The sequence below is a fragment of the Xiphophorus hellerii genome, chromosome 21, assembly GCF_003331165.1.
Source record: "Xiphophorus hellerii strain 12219 chromosome 21, Xiphophorus_hellerii-4.1, whole genome shotgun sequence".
NCBI lineage: Eukaryota > Metazoa > Chordata > Actinopteri > Cyprinodontiformes > Poeciliidae > Xiphophorus > Xiphophorus hellerii.
Genome location: NC_045692.1, coordinates 17293884 through 17309931, shown reverse-complemented (window position 1 = coordinate 17309931; position 16048 = coordinate 17293884). Strand labels below are relative to the sequence as shown.

Below are 16048 nucleotides of genomic sequence, written 5' to 3'. Positions count from 1 at the left end.
TTTTTTTTTCTTACAATTGACACTGTTAACATGAGGTACTTGTCTTTTTTTTTTTTTTTTTAAAAAAACACTGTTTAAAATCTCTTTCATTTAATAGACATTTTTTTCAGTCGAGCCCTAAAGAATTTGCAAGCTACTATATTTTAATAAGCCAAATGTGCAGAATCCCTTGTTAAGTTTAACCATTGTCAATAATTTACACACCCATTGCCCCACAGAAAATCTCACACCTTTATTTGAATAAAATATTGCGCACTCATATTTTGTTCATCCATCAATGTTGTTTACATCTGCTTATCCTGACCATAAGTACAACTTCACTCATAAAAATCATAATATTTTTTTTGTTGGTTTGTTACTTGGCCCTCGGCTACTTTTAGCGTTTTTGCACAGGAGACAGAAGCTTTAGACGTCACTATCCCAGGATATTTTAATACTGTAAACCTAATTTCCATACTAAGGAATCTGAAAATAAATGACTGCGTTCAATATGTTGCAATTATATAACAAGCTGTCGCAGTTCAGTATAATATGGTGGCTATTATAACTTAAGTAATTGTGGAGAAGAGCGCTCTTTTATCAGCTTCATCACCTGTCCTTGCGCGACGCTGTCTCATCTGCGCGTGCCGGTCACGTGATCATCAACAGAAGCGGCAGCAGGAGGGCGAGGAGCGGAGGAAACTGACAAGTGCCGGTCGGAGGAACAGATAAACGGACCGTGTGTCTGCCTGCTACCGGAGAACCTCCATTCCCTGCAGGTAGGAAGATTTACGCGCTGCGTCTTCAGTGTACGCTCCCTTAACAGGTTCAGAAAATAAAAGAAAACTCTGATTCCCGTCTTTGACGTCACTGAAGGGTTTCCGACTTGTTATTTAAGCAGCATTTAAAGTTTCGAGCCCTGAATTTTAACTAAACCGACATAAACCGATTCTAGTTGACAGGTTAACTTATGCTTTATGTAAAAGAAACGTTATTACTTTGTATTGTCCTCTCATAAAACTCCTGTTTGATTACGAAAAACCTCGCTGGAGATAAGCATCCTAGCGTCCACTCACATTACTGGTAGATTGTATTCTTTAAACGTAAATGAGATGATGATAAACATAAATAACATTTTCTCCCATGCTATGCTGGCTGATGCAGGCTATTTCCCAGAAACCAGATGACACAGGAAAGCACACCCCTGCTGAATGAGTTGATTAAATTGTTACTTTCAAATTACCCAACTACCTCCGGAAAAACCCCACTGTATACATATGGGTGCGTGTGCGTGCGTGTGTGTGTATACAATCAACTCATATATATATATATATATATATATATATATATATATATATATATATATATATATATATATATATATATATATATATATATATATATATATATATATATATATATATACATGCTGTAATTGTCTTTTTTTTCGTTTAAGCAACAACTGACTTATCCAGTGAATAACTACATTAAATTAGCCATGAGCCATTTGTTGGAAATAACAGTCACAAACTCAGGAGGGCAAAAGCAGCCATGGCTGTCCTACAGTCACATGGGGAAGCTGTCCAGTCAGTGGGAGAAACGTGCAGTGGCGGGGAAAGCTAGATTTGGCCTAATCTTGTTAACGGGATTAACACTTCTCAAGAGTTAGTAATGTCACCTCACAGGGAGAGAGAGAGAGAGAGAGAGTGAGGGAGTAGATGGGACCTTGGTGTGCTGAATTTCTTTGATAAAGTATAGGGCACTTTGTGCTGTAACCCTCCTAGGACCCAAAAATAAACTCTGTAATTAGAATGCATTAAGGCTGATATAACAGACAGCTCTTTTTGAAAGAGTAAGTGTGGCTTAATGTCACTTAGCAATGAAGAGTATAAATGTTTCAAATGTATGTTTTCAAATAAAAAACATGTTTATAACAGTGGATGTAGGTTGACATTTATTTCAGTGGTATGGTTTTCTACTGGATCTTCTTACTTTCACCATGCTGTGGTGTTAGTTTAGATCCAGTGTTTCCCAGTGAAAGCTAAAGTTCAGTGATGCCGTGAATTAACTGATGTTGAAGTTTGAAAACTTCAACAACGTCATTTTTTTGGAGAACTACTAATATAAGCATTTTAATGGGTTTAATAACAGTGCAGTAAAACACATGGGGCAATATAATATTACTAGAACATTGTCTGTCATGCTGCTAGAACTGCAGATCAGCTGTTGATCTGCAGGTAGTTTTCCCACAACACTATATGTTGTTGTGGTCAGAAAAGTCACCTAAAGCAAATGCTATGATGTGGCTAATGCAGTGGTCTTCAACTGCATTCCTTGAGCACCAGAGTCATGCAACTATTAGATGTGTTCCTTGTCACACATGCTTGAATTAAAAGACTAACCTACCTCACTGGCATGCAGTCAAGTTCTACAGAGCTCTACTAAAGAACTAATGTTGGAGCCAGGTGTGCTGAGGACTGGACCTTGAGGGCACAGGGTTAATTAAGGGAAAGTAAAATACTGACATTATCTACAGTTGAACATTTTCTCATTTACTTGTCACCGAAAAAAAACAGGAAGAACAGTTAATGCCTCATCAGATGTTTTGTGCTGATGGTGAACAAGTAAGAAATAAAAACTGCTTTGAAGAAAGCAGTTTCTTAGCTGGTTAACTTTATGCTCACAAACAGCTTCCATGGTTTGTCTATTGACTCTTTTTTGTTGTTGTTCTTTTTGTTGAGTCCAAGACTTTCCCCATAATCCTCTGGCAAAAAGTGTTTCTAGCTGAGGGACTGTTCAAATGCAAAAAATAGCATTTGTTACTGTTTAGGAAGTAAAAAGGTTTTATTTCCTGAACATCACATTATTATAGGATGGCACCACACCAGGTACTCAAATTCCAAATAAATATAATGCAGAGTTGTCTGGGGTGGCTTAGTGTGCAACAACAGACATATCTGCTTTGTCTATTAAATTATTATTGATCAGGTCTACTGTAATGTGCAGGGGTAGCCACAGAAGCACAATGCTCACAATGTAATGTCATCAGTATAGAAGACCCTGGCTCTTGATGTAACTCTATTTTTAATTACTAGGCAGCCAAGGTTGTTGTCCTAACATCACTGTGTAAGAAATTAGTTTACATGTCAAGTCATCAGAAAACTGAACAAGTTCTTTTAGTCCACAATGGTATGAACATCCAACTCTTTCAAGCGATTAAACTATTACTCAATCAAAAAGAGTAAATTGTGCCTTCAAGCTGTTTTGCAATGTTTAAAGAGATTTCTGGTGCACAGGATGGTGGTGACTGGGGCCTGGTGCCAAGTTATGTAAGCATTTTAGAGTTCAGGTTGGGGGTAATTTTCCCTCAAAGTTCATGCAGAAGGGTCTAAGAAGCTGTGGCACTGAGAAGAGGAGGCTAGCAGAGGAAAATGCTGTAGTGGAAAAGTTTGTAGTTTACCTTAATGATGCTGATGTAACATGGAGGTCTCAGGAAGGACGCCAGCAGAGCAGCAGAAGAACCAGCAGCTGCACCTTAACACCCCGTGGACTCTGGTTAGTTCAAATCATGGCTTTGCTGTTGACTAGGAGACATCCTCTTTTCTTCCTCTGTGAAACTCTGTCATTGTAGAAACAAATGTTGTATGGTTGTCAGAATAAGGAAACAAAAAATAATGACCAAATTGAATTGATTAAACCTTGGGAGGAAGATTAAACATGTCTGAAACGGTTTAGACTTTAATTCCCTAAACCTTTTATTGTTCATTTCTTTAATGATTTTTAAGAGGAGCAATTTGTGAACAAGGTGTACTTGCTTGTGAGTTTATTTGTGAGTTGCATTACAATGTATTGAACAGTTTACAAGAAACCTGCTTGCAATCAGAACTTCTGAACAAGGTGGGAAAATATACTTTTGTCAGCGCTGTATTTTAGGGATAAACAACAGGAACCAGAGAAAGGAAGGTGTGTTGGGAGCAGCGATGACACAGGCTTCAAAACATGACCCTTATTTGTTGTGATGTTAGGATAGTCTTTCCTTTTATCACACTTTCTGTAATGCTTTCTGTTATATCTGGCTGCATTTAGACAGTTTCAAACCAGAAATGACATACACAGATATTTGCAGACACACTCCCTGAAGCACCTAAAACATATAAACCTGACATGGAAGTCATTATTTCCTGCCTCTTCTCTGTATACCGTAGATTGTTTGGTTTCGATGCAGAATAAGAGGAAGTGTTCACTTTAGAACTGAAAGTATGTTGAATATGTACAAGACTTGATACCAATGGTGTCATATTAAGTTTTGGGTGTGAATTGTTGTATTTCCGCTTGCTGTTAGTATGTAGTTCCTTTACTTTCAAACTAAACTGTTAAAAGACATAAAGAGAGGAGAGCAGCGGTTTTTATTGACAGGCCCAGTTGAAAACTGAACCCGAAGTACTAAAAATATCTTGTGACCCAGTTTGGACCAGCGTAGCTCTTTGGTTCTGGATCTTTATGAAACCATTGGCAAAAGACGAGTTAATTAATCAAACAGACTTGCAGCCAAGACGCTTGAAGCTTCTTTTCAATAAGATTTAATTTAAAAAATGGGTCATGAATATTACAAAGTGCTCCTTTCTGTTCCAAAATAAGTTTTTTTTATTAGATTTCATATGCTTAGTATAATTTAAAACCATTTAAATTGTCTTATAAGCCAAATTTTGCAAGGAGACCCATTTATTACCACTGAAAAGAAAAAAACTATGTAAAAGCCTTTTGACCTGTTGCCAATCTCAAGCTAACATTTAAGGAGAAATTGGCCTCAATGTATTTAAATCGCAGATTAATGTTGCTGTTTGATTTGAAATGCAAAAAAAAAAATGCTTTACTCTACAAAATTAATCTAATTTTCTGTCAAGATCAGACACTCAATGTATGTCACTGCGAAGTCTGTTTTAGCTCTACTTGTTTGGATCTAATTGTCTGTGAGACAGTTAACCTTGTCAGAGGCAGTGGTGCACTGCCTCTTACCCCAATTTACCGTGAAAATAATCTGGCTTCCCTGTAAATGCTGGGCAAGCAAAATTTTAAATAATTTCAGTTATTTAAACTTCATCACCAACTAAGCTGAATTTATAATAAGTTAAGATGCTAAGAGAGTCGTGCACAGCAACTTCAAACTTCTGAACAATCGCTTTAATATTTGATCCAAGTTGAGTTGATTTTTGGATTATTTTGGATCTCTCACCTCTACATCCTTGGTTGCTGTAGCAGAGCCCCTGATTAAATCCTGATCATTTCTGGACCGTTTGAAAGGGAAATGGAACAGAACCAGTGTGTTTAGGGGCAGGCTATTCTGAGCAACAGCAGCCTTCTTACAGGGACAGTGACCTGATAGGCCAAAATAAAAATGTCTTATAGTCAGAGTTTAGTCAAATGGAACAAAAAATAATTTGATTTGTTTTATTTTTCTTACAGGTGAACACCATGAACTATGTGGGGCACCTGGCAGGCCAGGTTCTGGTGACGGTGAAGGAGTTGTACAAAGGAATCAATCAGGCCACCCTGTCAGGCTGCATTGATGTGATTGTGGTCCGACAGCCTGATGGGACATTCCACTGCTCTCCTTTCCACGTCCGCTTTGGAAAACTAGGAGTCCTACGCTCCAGGGAGAAAGTGGTGGGTTCCTAATATTGGTTTAAATTAAATGGTTGCAGCTTTTTGGGATCTCTTTAGAGTCTTTTGGGAAGATTTTGCTACAGCCAGACACTGTGTTCACTGTTACTCACTAATTGCAGTCAGTTTTAACAAATGCTGTTTTAGTCTTGAGTAAATTGTTGGATGATAACTTTGTACTTTAACTGGACTAAAAATATATTCAAGTAGTGCTGCATTTACTTAGTACAACTTTTGGACACTCTTGCCAGTTGGACCAAGTCTAATGTAATGTTTGTCATAAAGAAAACTATAGCCAACAATTCATAGAGTGCAAAGCAGCTATTTGTTTTGAAGCCCACAACAAACATTTTCCCTCTCTCCCTCTGCAGCAGCCTACTGAGTACTTTGAAGGGAAGAAGAAGCTAAAACTCAAATCTCAGTTTGTCCCATTCAAAAAAGTAATATTATCTGCTGTAGAGTTACACGAGGGTTACACTGTGCAGGAAGTAGTCTGCGGGTTTCACTAGTGGTTTAAAGTATTTATTTATGTAGAGAGGGCACATGGGAGAAAACACACTTGCCTTGTATTTCTTTACTGTGAAATTTCTGCATCTTGCAATTTGATTGGGTTGAAGATAATTTCTTCATGTAACATTTCTCATGCTTTAGATGTGAAAAAACTATTTCAGCTGCATGCTATACGCATGCATTTTTACTTAACGTGCAGGTAAAAATCGTCCGTCCGTTTTCTGTGGCTCAGCTCAAAGCTTCAGGTAAATCTGGGGCACAGAGCTATGCTAAGATTGTGGTTTTCTGTTAAGCCTCATTGTTGTTTGTTTCAATCTGAAGCAATCTGAGTATGCCTCACTGTAAGGTGCTGTGTTGTTGTGAAACTATGGTTCTGCAGATTGACATAGAGATCAATGGAGAACCTGTGGAGCTGCACATGAAGCTCGGAGACAATGGAGAGGCCTTTTTTGTGCAGGAGGCAGAGCGGAGCAATGTGAGTTTTGCACTTTTTAATTACAATGAGTTAATTTTACCTTTACAATAACTTGCAAAAATATTCATCCCCCTGAGCTCTTTCATCTTTTTCAGAAACATCTGTGTTTTATTAAGGTGTTATGTGACAGTACAGAACAAAATAGTGAGTAATTGTGAAATGGAAGTGAAATGACATGGTTTTAAAAACGTTTTCCAAAAACATCTGCAAGTGTTTCTTTCCACCACCAGTGTTGCACACAGAGAAAATAAAATGTTTTTGCAAAACTTGAGCGCCTTTTGCCACATTTACAGAGTGCAGGACTATTAAATGCCATGTCCACAGACTTGCTGTTGTGCAATACCCCTTACATTTACAAATAAAAGAACAGTTGCACTGGGCTTCATCAAAGTGAGAAGGGTTTCAGATACATTTACCATGGATAATTTTCCCTTCACTTCTCAGCGATGCGTTACTTTGTGTTGGTCTGTTACATGCAATTCCTGTGAAAAGCTTGTAGTTGTAATGTGACAAAATGTAAAAACAATCAAACGGTTTGAAAACCTTTCCAAGGCACTGTCTTTTTTGGTAATTTTGTAAATATACTCTCTGAAATAGGAGATAATTCCTGCCCACTTGGTGACGTCGCCCATCCCCACTGAGGAGGTTCTGATCCGGAGCAGGGAAGCCAGATGTGTGGGGTCCACAGAGAGCTGCCAGCTCCCTGTTGTCCCAGAGCCGGACTCGGCAAATCCCCAGCTTTGCTCAAGCTCATCCGGCAGAAAGAAGAAGCGACGCAGGAGGAAGCACAAAGCCGAGCCACGCAAGGAGGAGCCGACGTGTGCAGGAGGAGAGCAGGAGCTGTGTGAGTGCAGCTCGGATGAGGAGCAGCATGCAAACAGCGGAAGGTGAGCATAAACTGAACTCTGATCTGCTGTTCAGAAACTGTGTTACTAATATTATTCTCTATCGTCAGGGCATCATCGCTGTCAATAGTGAAGGACAATGTGGAGCAGAGGCAGAACTCGCCTCCCACTGCCCTGGAATGGGACAGCTACCCTTTCTCTGATGGGGACTGGTCTCCCTGCCCCATGTATGAACTTCTCATTCCATGCACAAACGTTCTTACACCTCCTGAACTTTCACATTTTGGCATATTACAACCACTAATCAATTTCACTAAAATGTACAGAGCTGAACACCAAGTGATTCATAATTGTGAAGTTGAAGGAAAATGGTGAACACGGTCTACTTTTGGGTTATTTAATCTTAGTCTTAAAGGCCTCATAGGTCTGTTAAAGAACATTAGTGAAAACGCATCATGAACGCCAAAGAACACAATAAGCCAGGGAGCATTAATGAAAGAGACCAATTCCATTCCTCCAGAGCAACTATCCAGTAACTTTTAGACAAATCCCTTTCATCCCTTTCCTTCTCATGGCCTAATAAAAATCCAAACCTAAATCCAACAGAGAATCAGCGGGAAGGTTTGAAAATTGTGTTAAGATGTTAGATTTATATCCCAAAATACTTGGATCCAGGGTGTTCATGCATCCTTAAAAAGTCTTAAATTTATATTTAAAAATGTAAGCTGTCCTTTAAAATGCTAATCACATGTCTTACATTTTGTTCTGGCATGATTATTTTTTATGTTTTTCTTGCTGGACTCTTCTGGCTACATTTTGAGTCACATGCAGACATCTTCATTGTAATTCTGTCACCTGTCATGGGTGAGTGCAAATGTATCACCGGTTGGCTAGACAATGTCCGTTTCAGCCCATAAAAGGCAGCAGGATCCCCCAATTATCCCCAATTCAAGCTGATATTAAAAAAGTCTTACATTTGACTTGTTGAAACCTGCAGATACCCTGGTTGAATTGAAAATATGTTGTTTGGAAAGTGTTCGTGACATTTCTAAAACATTTTAGATTTAATTCTCAACAGATTTTCTTTCACGTCACTATTACTCACTACTTTGTTTTGCTCTACTACATAAAGTAATAATGTTCAATAGTTGTGAATATTTTTTAAAGTAGCTGTAATTATAATAAGTCAGGCAAATAAAAGAAAACAAAACTCTCCTTTGAGGTCCTGGGAGCTGACTCAGTGGAAACTTGTTTTTTGCTTGTATCAGGAATCTGTCCGAACCAGCCTCGCCCAAAAGTGACTCTGAGCTGATGGTGAAGCCGACAGAGAACATGTTTAGGTCTGAGTCGCACATGCAGTGGAGCTGGGGGGAGCTTCCTGAATCAACAAAGGTACAGACCATAAAGTTACAACGATGCTCTCACTTTCCACACAAAGACTTACTCAAAACAAGTTTTAATGATGTGTTTCTATATTTTAACTGCCTTTGTCTGCGTCCAGGTCAACAAAAAGTCTGAGACAAAGACACTGAGCATCACCCCGTCAGAGAGCACACATTTCAGAGTAATTCTGAGCTCAGTGGCCATGGAGGACGAGCCGATTGTCCAGCAGAGCTCATCAGAGTCCGTTTGTAACATCGTGAAGCCAGAACCTCGGACCGTTAAGCCTCGTCAATGCAGCTACAGCCCACAGCTCCCTGAATCACATGGTGCAAACAATAAGCAAGACTTTTCAGATAGAAAGTCGAGCAGCTTTTCCTCTCAATCAAGTCCTGCAATCTCAAATTCCAACTCAAATAACGTACGGAAGCCAAAGTGGACGTCTTCGCCTCCTAGTCACAGGAACAGCGGTTCTGCTCCCAGTACAGGAAGCAGTGAAGCTGGAGAGCCTCTGACAGGATGTCCTGATGCAAAAGCTGCATCTAAGACCACAGACTCACCCGGCAAAAGGAAAGGTAACGGTCTTTATGTCCTCCTCATAAGGAGGAGGACATAAAGAGACATAAATCTCAATGCTTTTTGTACTTTTCAGAATGTAAGTCTAAAAAGAGACATAATGAAAAGGTTATTTTAATCCAGCTCAAAACATGTATTGCCTCAAAAGAAACACTGAAGACAGAAAGTTGATAATGTCTTAGCTGACTTCCTCCAGATTTCTGTATGAGACAACAACTACACCCAGTTTGAATGTATGTGGATGCTAACAGGAAGGATGTGGTTTCTGTTTGGGCCCTTAGTTCAGACTCTCGTCTGGGACTCCTCTTTGTTCACATGCAGAAGTCAAAAAAAAAAGAAAAGGAAGTGAAACAAAGTGAAGTCTGTCATTGCTATGAAGACATTCAGAGTTTTTGTTTTCTCTTTTTTGAAAAGTTGTGAGGAAGAGGAGCCAACACCAGGGGCCTGAGGATATTTACCTGGAGGACCTGGTCGCCCTTGAGCCGGACGTTGCCGCTCGGTACTTCCCAAAAAGGTGCAAAACGGGAAATTCTCAGAGATTTCAATGCATTTATAACCAGCCTTCAATGTAAACAAACAAAATCCCAGCAGACATGACATGGACTGTACACTCCTATGATTTTAATATCTGAATTTGAACTGTCCATATTCCAGTGAGACTGAGCCGGTACCTAAGCATTGGGTGGAGACGGGTCAGCGCTCCGGGTCCCAGTCCCCCCAGTCAGTGGGGAGCGCAGCGGCAGACAGCGGAACAGAGTGTCTGTCCGACTCAGCGAGCGACCTGCCTGATGTTACGCTGTCGCTGTGTGGAGGTGTGGCCGAAAACTCAGAAATCTCAAAAGGTGACAGGTTGTCTTTATTATGAACTATAGCTATCGCTGCTTTACAGTGTTCATTGTGAGGAACTAGTTTAGTTTTTCTAGACCCGTTATTTACTCCCCCTCTCTTCACACTGCATCTCCACACGAGAGTACTGACTATTATTAAATATATAAATTTTGTTAATCCGATCTCTTAAGCAAAGTTTGCATTTTCCTTTAAAATCTGATGCGTCGAGTAAATATATTGTAAACATCTTATGTTGCAATTCAAAATGCATTTAAAGAATAATAAAATGTGTTTTATAACAAACACAAAATAAATGTCTTTTGTACAAACGTTTTTGATTGGAAGGAGTTTTAAATGTGAAACAGCACAAAGGCTGTAAGATGAAGGTTCAGCGAAGCTTGATAGAAACATGCCTTATTATTACTGCTTGCACTGTTGTAGACATTTACCCTTATTTTAATGGTTTTTTAAACCATATTTTTGTATGCAATCCTAATTTTGAAATGTTTTTTTATAGAAAAATAAAGCTTTGAGTCATAAACTCGTGTTTTTAGCCATTTCTGGTATTCATTATTTGCCTATTATTCACAAATTCCGATTCAGAACAAATTGTTGTCTCTCGAAAGGGAAATTTGTGTTTATAGCAGTAATTAAACACATTAGAGCCAATAAAACATAAAAGACAATAAACAATAAAAAAAAATCTGGTATAATAAAAGCTTACATAAAACAGCCAAACTAAAAACGTAAGAACAAGTCTATAAAGTGGTAATAAATTTAAGAATCATAGACAAAAATAGGATTTATACAACTACCTCAACATGTTTTACATATCATTACTGCGGAGGTGCCAGTTAGCATGTCTTTTAGTTTGAGGGAGCATGTTTTGTCCGTTTAGTAGGCAGAAGAAGAAATTATTTTAAAATGTGAAACAAATCAAAATAATCCGAAATTTCATTTCGAAAATGATCTGTTGGCTGAACCTCTGTCCGTTTTTGTTTAGAGAAATTCATGGAACACATGATCTCCTACAATGACTTTGCTGAGAATCCAGCAATCATCGACAATCCAAACTTGGTGGTCAGAATTGGAAACCGGTGGGTCTCATCAGCCCAGCATATATCCCATTCCACATTTTCGCTCAAACATCTTAAGATTAGAAATCAAAATATATTTCTTTTCTAGATATTACAACTGGACTCTGGCAGCACCTTTGATTCTTTGCATGCAAGCTTTCCAGAAAAATCTTCCGAAGGTATCGTCTGGTCTAGCGCGTTTTTCTCGTGCTGCTTGAATAATTCTTTCTCATAATTGAGTTATTTGAATTTCAGACGACAGAAGAGGCCTGGGTGAAGGAGAAAATGCCCAAAAAGTCCGGACGGTGGTGGTTCTGGAGGAAGAGCAGCACAAAGCAGGTGAAAACTAAAATTGGTTGCGCAACCTTATGACTCACAAATGTGGAGGACACTGGAGTTCCAGTTTGCATTGCAAATGAGGAACACATTGCCCAAAAGCCTCAGCAATCTCATCATCTTAGATTTGCATCATTATATAAAGGCATTTTCTTGTTAAATAAGCTCTCCCTTTTAAAATATTTACATCATCTTCCTCTTCTTCGTGTTCTTAGTTGTCAACTGAGAGCAAGTTGGAGAGACAGGAGTCTGCGAGCAGAGAGAGCCCTGCCCTCCACCAGGCCCCAGATACCCCGTGAGTCAGCAGCCGGGCCGCATTCAGAGTCCTAACAACAATACAAAACATGTCAACACGAGTTGTGTTGGGTAAACAAATTCCACACAGGACGGATTAGCATATTAGTCAGTGCTGAAGTCTTGTGACTTACAAACCGATGACCAATAAACTCATTAAGGAGCAGAGACACAGAAAATATGTGAAGAATAGAGGATTAAACTCACGTGCTTCATAATTATCAGAAAACGTTTTTCAATTTGTAAATTTGAAAGGTAATCAGCATACATATCTGCAGTGTTAAGTAGAGGATATGAAGTGTGGTAAATGTAGATGAGTAGATATGCTGCCCCCTGGTGTCTGTAATTGCTTCTTGCCAATTCTTAAGTTATTTGATAATAAATTCACTCTGAAAAAGAAAAGTTCAGATAAATTTTTAAATCTTTTAATTTGACACGACTTTCATACCCATGATGATGTGTGTGTTTGTGTGTGTGTCAACTTGTCACCAGACCTGTTTGTCTCTGTACTGCAGGCAGAAAGCTTCAGAGTGGTCCAGTGATGAAGAGACCAAAGAGCTGAACGTTGCAGCACCATCCATGAAACCCACTGAGCGCGTGCAGAGTGAAGGAGCGGCTACATGTCATTCTTACAGGAAATCCCTCCGTCTGTCGTCTGATCAGATCGTAAGTTCACCAGTGTGAGCTGCGTGGTTTAGAAAGAAACAGGGGAAAAAAAGGTTTAACTTGTGTGCCTAACAATAATAAAATCCTGCCATTCTTCATCAGAATCTGTGTTTTGTGGAAAAACAACAATTTAGCATTTTGAAATGAAAGAAAAATCAGGTAGCAAGTACATTCTGGATGCCTCCAGGAGGTTAAAAATGTTTTTCTTACAAGTGAAAATCAACACACAGCAACCAGGTCACCAGAATATTTATTGAACCATTATTGCTTGGTGCTTTTTAAGAGTCTGCGCTTCACTCTCGCCCTACCTTCAAAGTAAACTGGAAAGCGTGTAGAGGAAGCATTCAGTTTTATTGGATTTTCATATGTTCAGTAAATAAAATTAGAATATGCATTATTGATAGCATCACTCTATGTGAAATTAATCTATATCATGTGTTTCACTCAGTAATATTCTAATTTATTTGGTGTATTTCAGCTTCTGAACTGTTTACCTTTTGCAGGCCAGCCTGAAGCTGAGAGACGGCCCAAACGACGCCACGTTCAGCATAACCACTCAGTACCAGGGAACCTGTCGCTGCGAAGGAACCATCTACCTGTGGAACTGGGATGACAAGGTCATCATCTCGGACATCGATGGCACCATCACCAAGTATGGAAAATAAACACACTTTTCTCTGAAAATATAAATGTAGAACACGCTACTGAACATGAAGCCATCAGCTGATCAAATTCATATTTGCAAAGTTTATTATTATATATACTTTTGGAGTGATTGAGCTCAACCAGAGATCCAGCATTTAAATCTTTGTTAGTTTTGGGTGCCCACACCCAAACACCTCCTTTAACAACTTGTTCATGTAACAACTAATAATAATGCATATCAGATTGGTGTTGCTTAGATTCGGTGAGTTCACTGATTGTAAAACAACCAGTCAATCAAATTTAAATTCTCATGTTCTGATTATCAGCAGACATTTTTAATTTCTAGCCTTCTTCACCACTCAGAATCAATTAGATCTCTGGATCCACTTACAGTATACCTGAGAATAGGCCGGTTCCGGTCATCTGCTGAGCAATCGGTGCAACTCCACCTAAAATTCTTATTACATTGACAAGAAAACTCAATCTGCTTTCCAAAATAGTTTGACCTGGTAATTGTTTCCATTTCTGATGAAGAAAGAAAAAGAAAACAAACAAGAAAACTTTGTCCTCACACATTTTTTTACAGATCAGATGTTTTTGGCCAGATTCTGCCTCAGCTTGGCAAAGACTGGACTCATCGGGGAATCGCAAAGCTTTACAACTCGGTGCATGAGTAAGACCAATCGTCTGCATCCATTATCACATCAGGAAACGTTAAACTAAAACAACTTAGCCAGCGAACATCTGACTTTTGCAGGAACGGCTACAGGTTCCTGTACTGCTCGGCCCGAGCCATCGGCATGGCTGACATGACTCGCGGGTATCTGCACTGGGTGAACGACAGCGGCACGCTTCTTCCTCAGGGACCTCTCATGCTTTCACCAAGCAGCCTCTTCTCTGCCTTCCACAGGTGGGAAATCCTCTGACTTTTATTTGATCAGCAGAGATGCTGATGTTTACCGACATGAGATCTGCATCTGCTGGAGAAAATCACACGATGAAAATTACAGTGAAATTACAACTGGAGCTTGAAAATGCAGATCTGTGCATTTAATCCTGTTTTTGAGATGCATTATGTGCTTCCAGAATCAGCTACGGTGTGTTAGAGGATTCATTTCTGATACTTTTTTCCTTTAAGAGAGGTCATTGAGAAAAAGCCTGAAAAGTTCAAGATCGAATGCCTCACAGACATCAAGAACCTGTTCCACCCAAACACTCAACCTTTCTATGCTGCCTTTGGAAACAGGGAGAATGTGAGCAGAAATAGTTTGACTCCTGCACTATTAAAGTTTTTATTTTAATCTGTATAAAATCTGTTTGCTTTTGTGTTCCTTCCTCATTAGGATGTGTTTGCCTACAAACAAGTGGGTGTGCCTGCGTGTCGGATATTCACAGTGAATCCTAAGGGGGAGCTGATCCTTGAGCAATCCAAAGGCAATAAAACATCGTAAGTAGCGACAAATCACTTTCTGTCAGCTGTTCCTCCCATACAAATGTTTTAATATTTTCTCTTGTGATGCTTGTTTGTAACTTGGCAGCTACAGCCGGCTGAGCGAGCTGGTGGAGCACGTTTTCCCACTGCGAAGCACTCAGCACTGCGCCACCTTCAGCTGTCCGGACTTCAGCTCCTTCTGTTACTGGAGGCAGCCGATTGCAGAGGTGTGCTTCGAGGAGCTGCTGTGACTTCAGAGATGCTCTGATTTAAATCCAAAACTTAATGGCTGCTAAAGTAGCATCTTAAATATTTTCTGATGTAGGGTCAATGTCAGGGATATATTTATGTACTCCTTTATTTTTAAATGAAGCAGTGCGTAAACTGCACAGAGCATATTTGCACTTTTAGATTGCAATTTAGAAGGCAATATTTTGTACTTAAAAATCAAGCTTTTATCTTGAAGTAAAATGTCACTCAGTGAAATGTTTGTGCAGTTGTAGAAGACTGAAATATTCATCTGCATGTAAAACTGAAGCTTGCCAAGTGCATATTTTGACACAGTCTTTAAAGGTTCAACTGGTTGAACAGTGTCTAAACTGACCAATCAGAAGACTGCTTATTTTGTTACATTTAGAGTCTTCAGGAAATAACAGTTCTTCTCGATGTTTTACTGTCCAACATATGCGACGTTTTATGCACTTTAATGGATGAACGACTGGATTCTAGTTAACAGTCCCACAGCATTTACCCATTTTCATACAAAGCTTTTTGGATTCAAAATGTTCATATGATCAGCTTATTATCTTAAGAATCACATTTTCTCTTTCCAACCAAAGGCAATGAAAAATTGCCTTTTGTTCTCCTAACAATCTCTACTGATTGGTTGGTGCTATAATTGGCTCTTGAACCTAAAAGGCTATACACAGATTCCTGTTTTTTTTCTGTAATTAGGATCACAAACTGCTAAAAAACAAAAAATACTTTTTCTACAGTTGATCAACAATTTTTTTTCTCATGCAAGAACAAAATATTTTTGTGCACATAAACATTTTTTGTTGCAGTTTCTGTGAGTTGTAACCCAAGCACTTCTGTAGGGACTTAATAGAGTCGCTGTCCCTTTAAGGCCTTACATGTTATTTACTTTGAACTGAAATGCTGAGAAGAAACAACATGTTGTGATTTGCTGCTTCAAATTGCAGTACTGTGTCTCGATTCAGTAAATGAATGTAGATCCTGCTGCTGCTTGATAAGTATTTCTGTAAATCCATAGTTAGACTCAGGTTCACTGTCCATTTTTAATGAATGTTGAATTTTTTTTTTTCCAGAAGTTTGTGTTCTTAGT

General features: G+C 39.0%; 1 protein-coding gene across 1 annotated transcript; it reads left to right on the top strand.

Moving 5' to 3' along the window:
• The first annotated feature begins 126 nt into the window (after window positions 1–126).
• On the top strand, window positions 127–15942 carry LOC116711882 (phosphatidate phosphatase LPIN2). Its single transcript, XM_032551473.1, has 20 exons — window positions 127–758; window positions 5443–5643; window positions 6530–6625; window positions 7223–7512; window positions 7581–7697; window positions 8739–8862; window positions 8972–9425; window positions 9841–9940; window positions 10081–10268; window positions 11258–11351; window positions 11440–11509; window positions 11586–11669; window positions 11882–11961; window positions 12476–12626; window positions 13130–13278; window positions 13858–13944; window positions 14029–14181; window positions 14410–14524; window positions 14615–14718; window positions 14810–15942. The coding sequence occupies exons 2-20, from the start codon at window positions 5452–5454 to the stop codon at window positions 14952–14954; spliced, it is 2793 nt and encodes a 930-aa protein (XP_032407364.1). The 5' UTR covers window positions 127–758; window positions 5443–5451; the 3' UTR covers window positions 14955–15942.
• Window positions 15943–16048: the final 106 nt, after the last annotated feature.

What these genes read in the sequence shown, in the direction of transcription:
- LOC116711882 (XM_032551473.1), top strand. Translation starts at nt 5,452, where the DNA reads ATGAACTATGTGGGGCACCTGGCAGGCCAGGTTCTGGTGACGGTGAAG. An exon ending in AAACTCAGAAATCTCAAAAG is followed by an intron (nt 10,269 to 11,257) that starts GTGACAGGTTGT and finishes GTTTTTGTTTAG; the next exon opens with AGAAATTCATGGAACACATG. An exon ending in ATCGATGGCACCATCACCAA is followed by an intron (nt 13,279 to 13,857) that starts GTATGGAAAATA and finishes ATTTTTTTACAG; the next exon opens with ATCAGATGTTTTTGGCCAGA.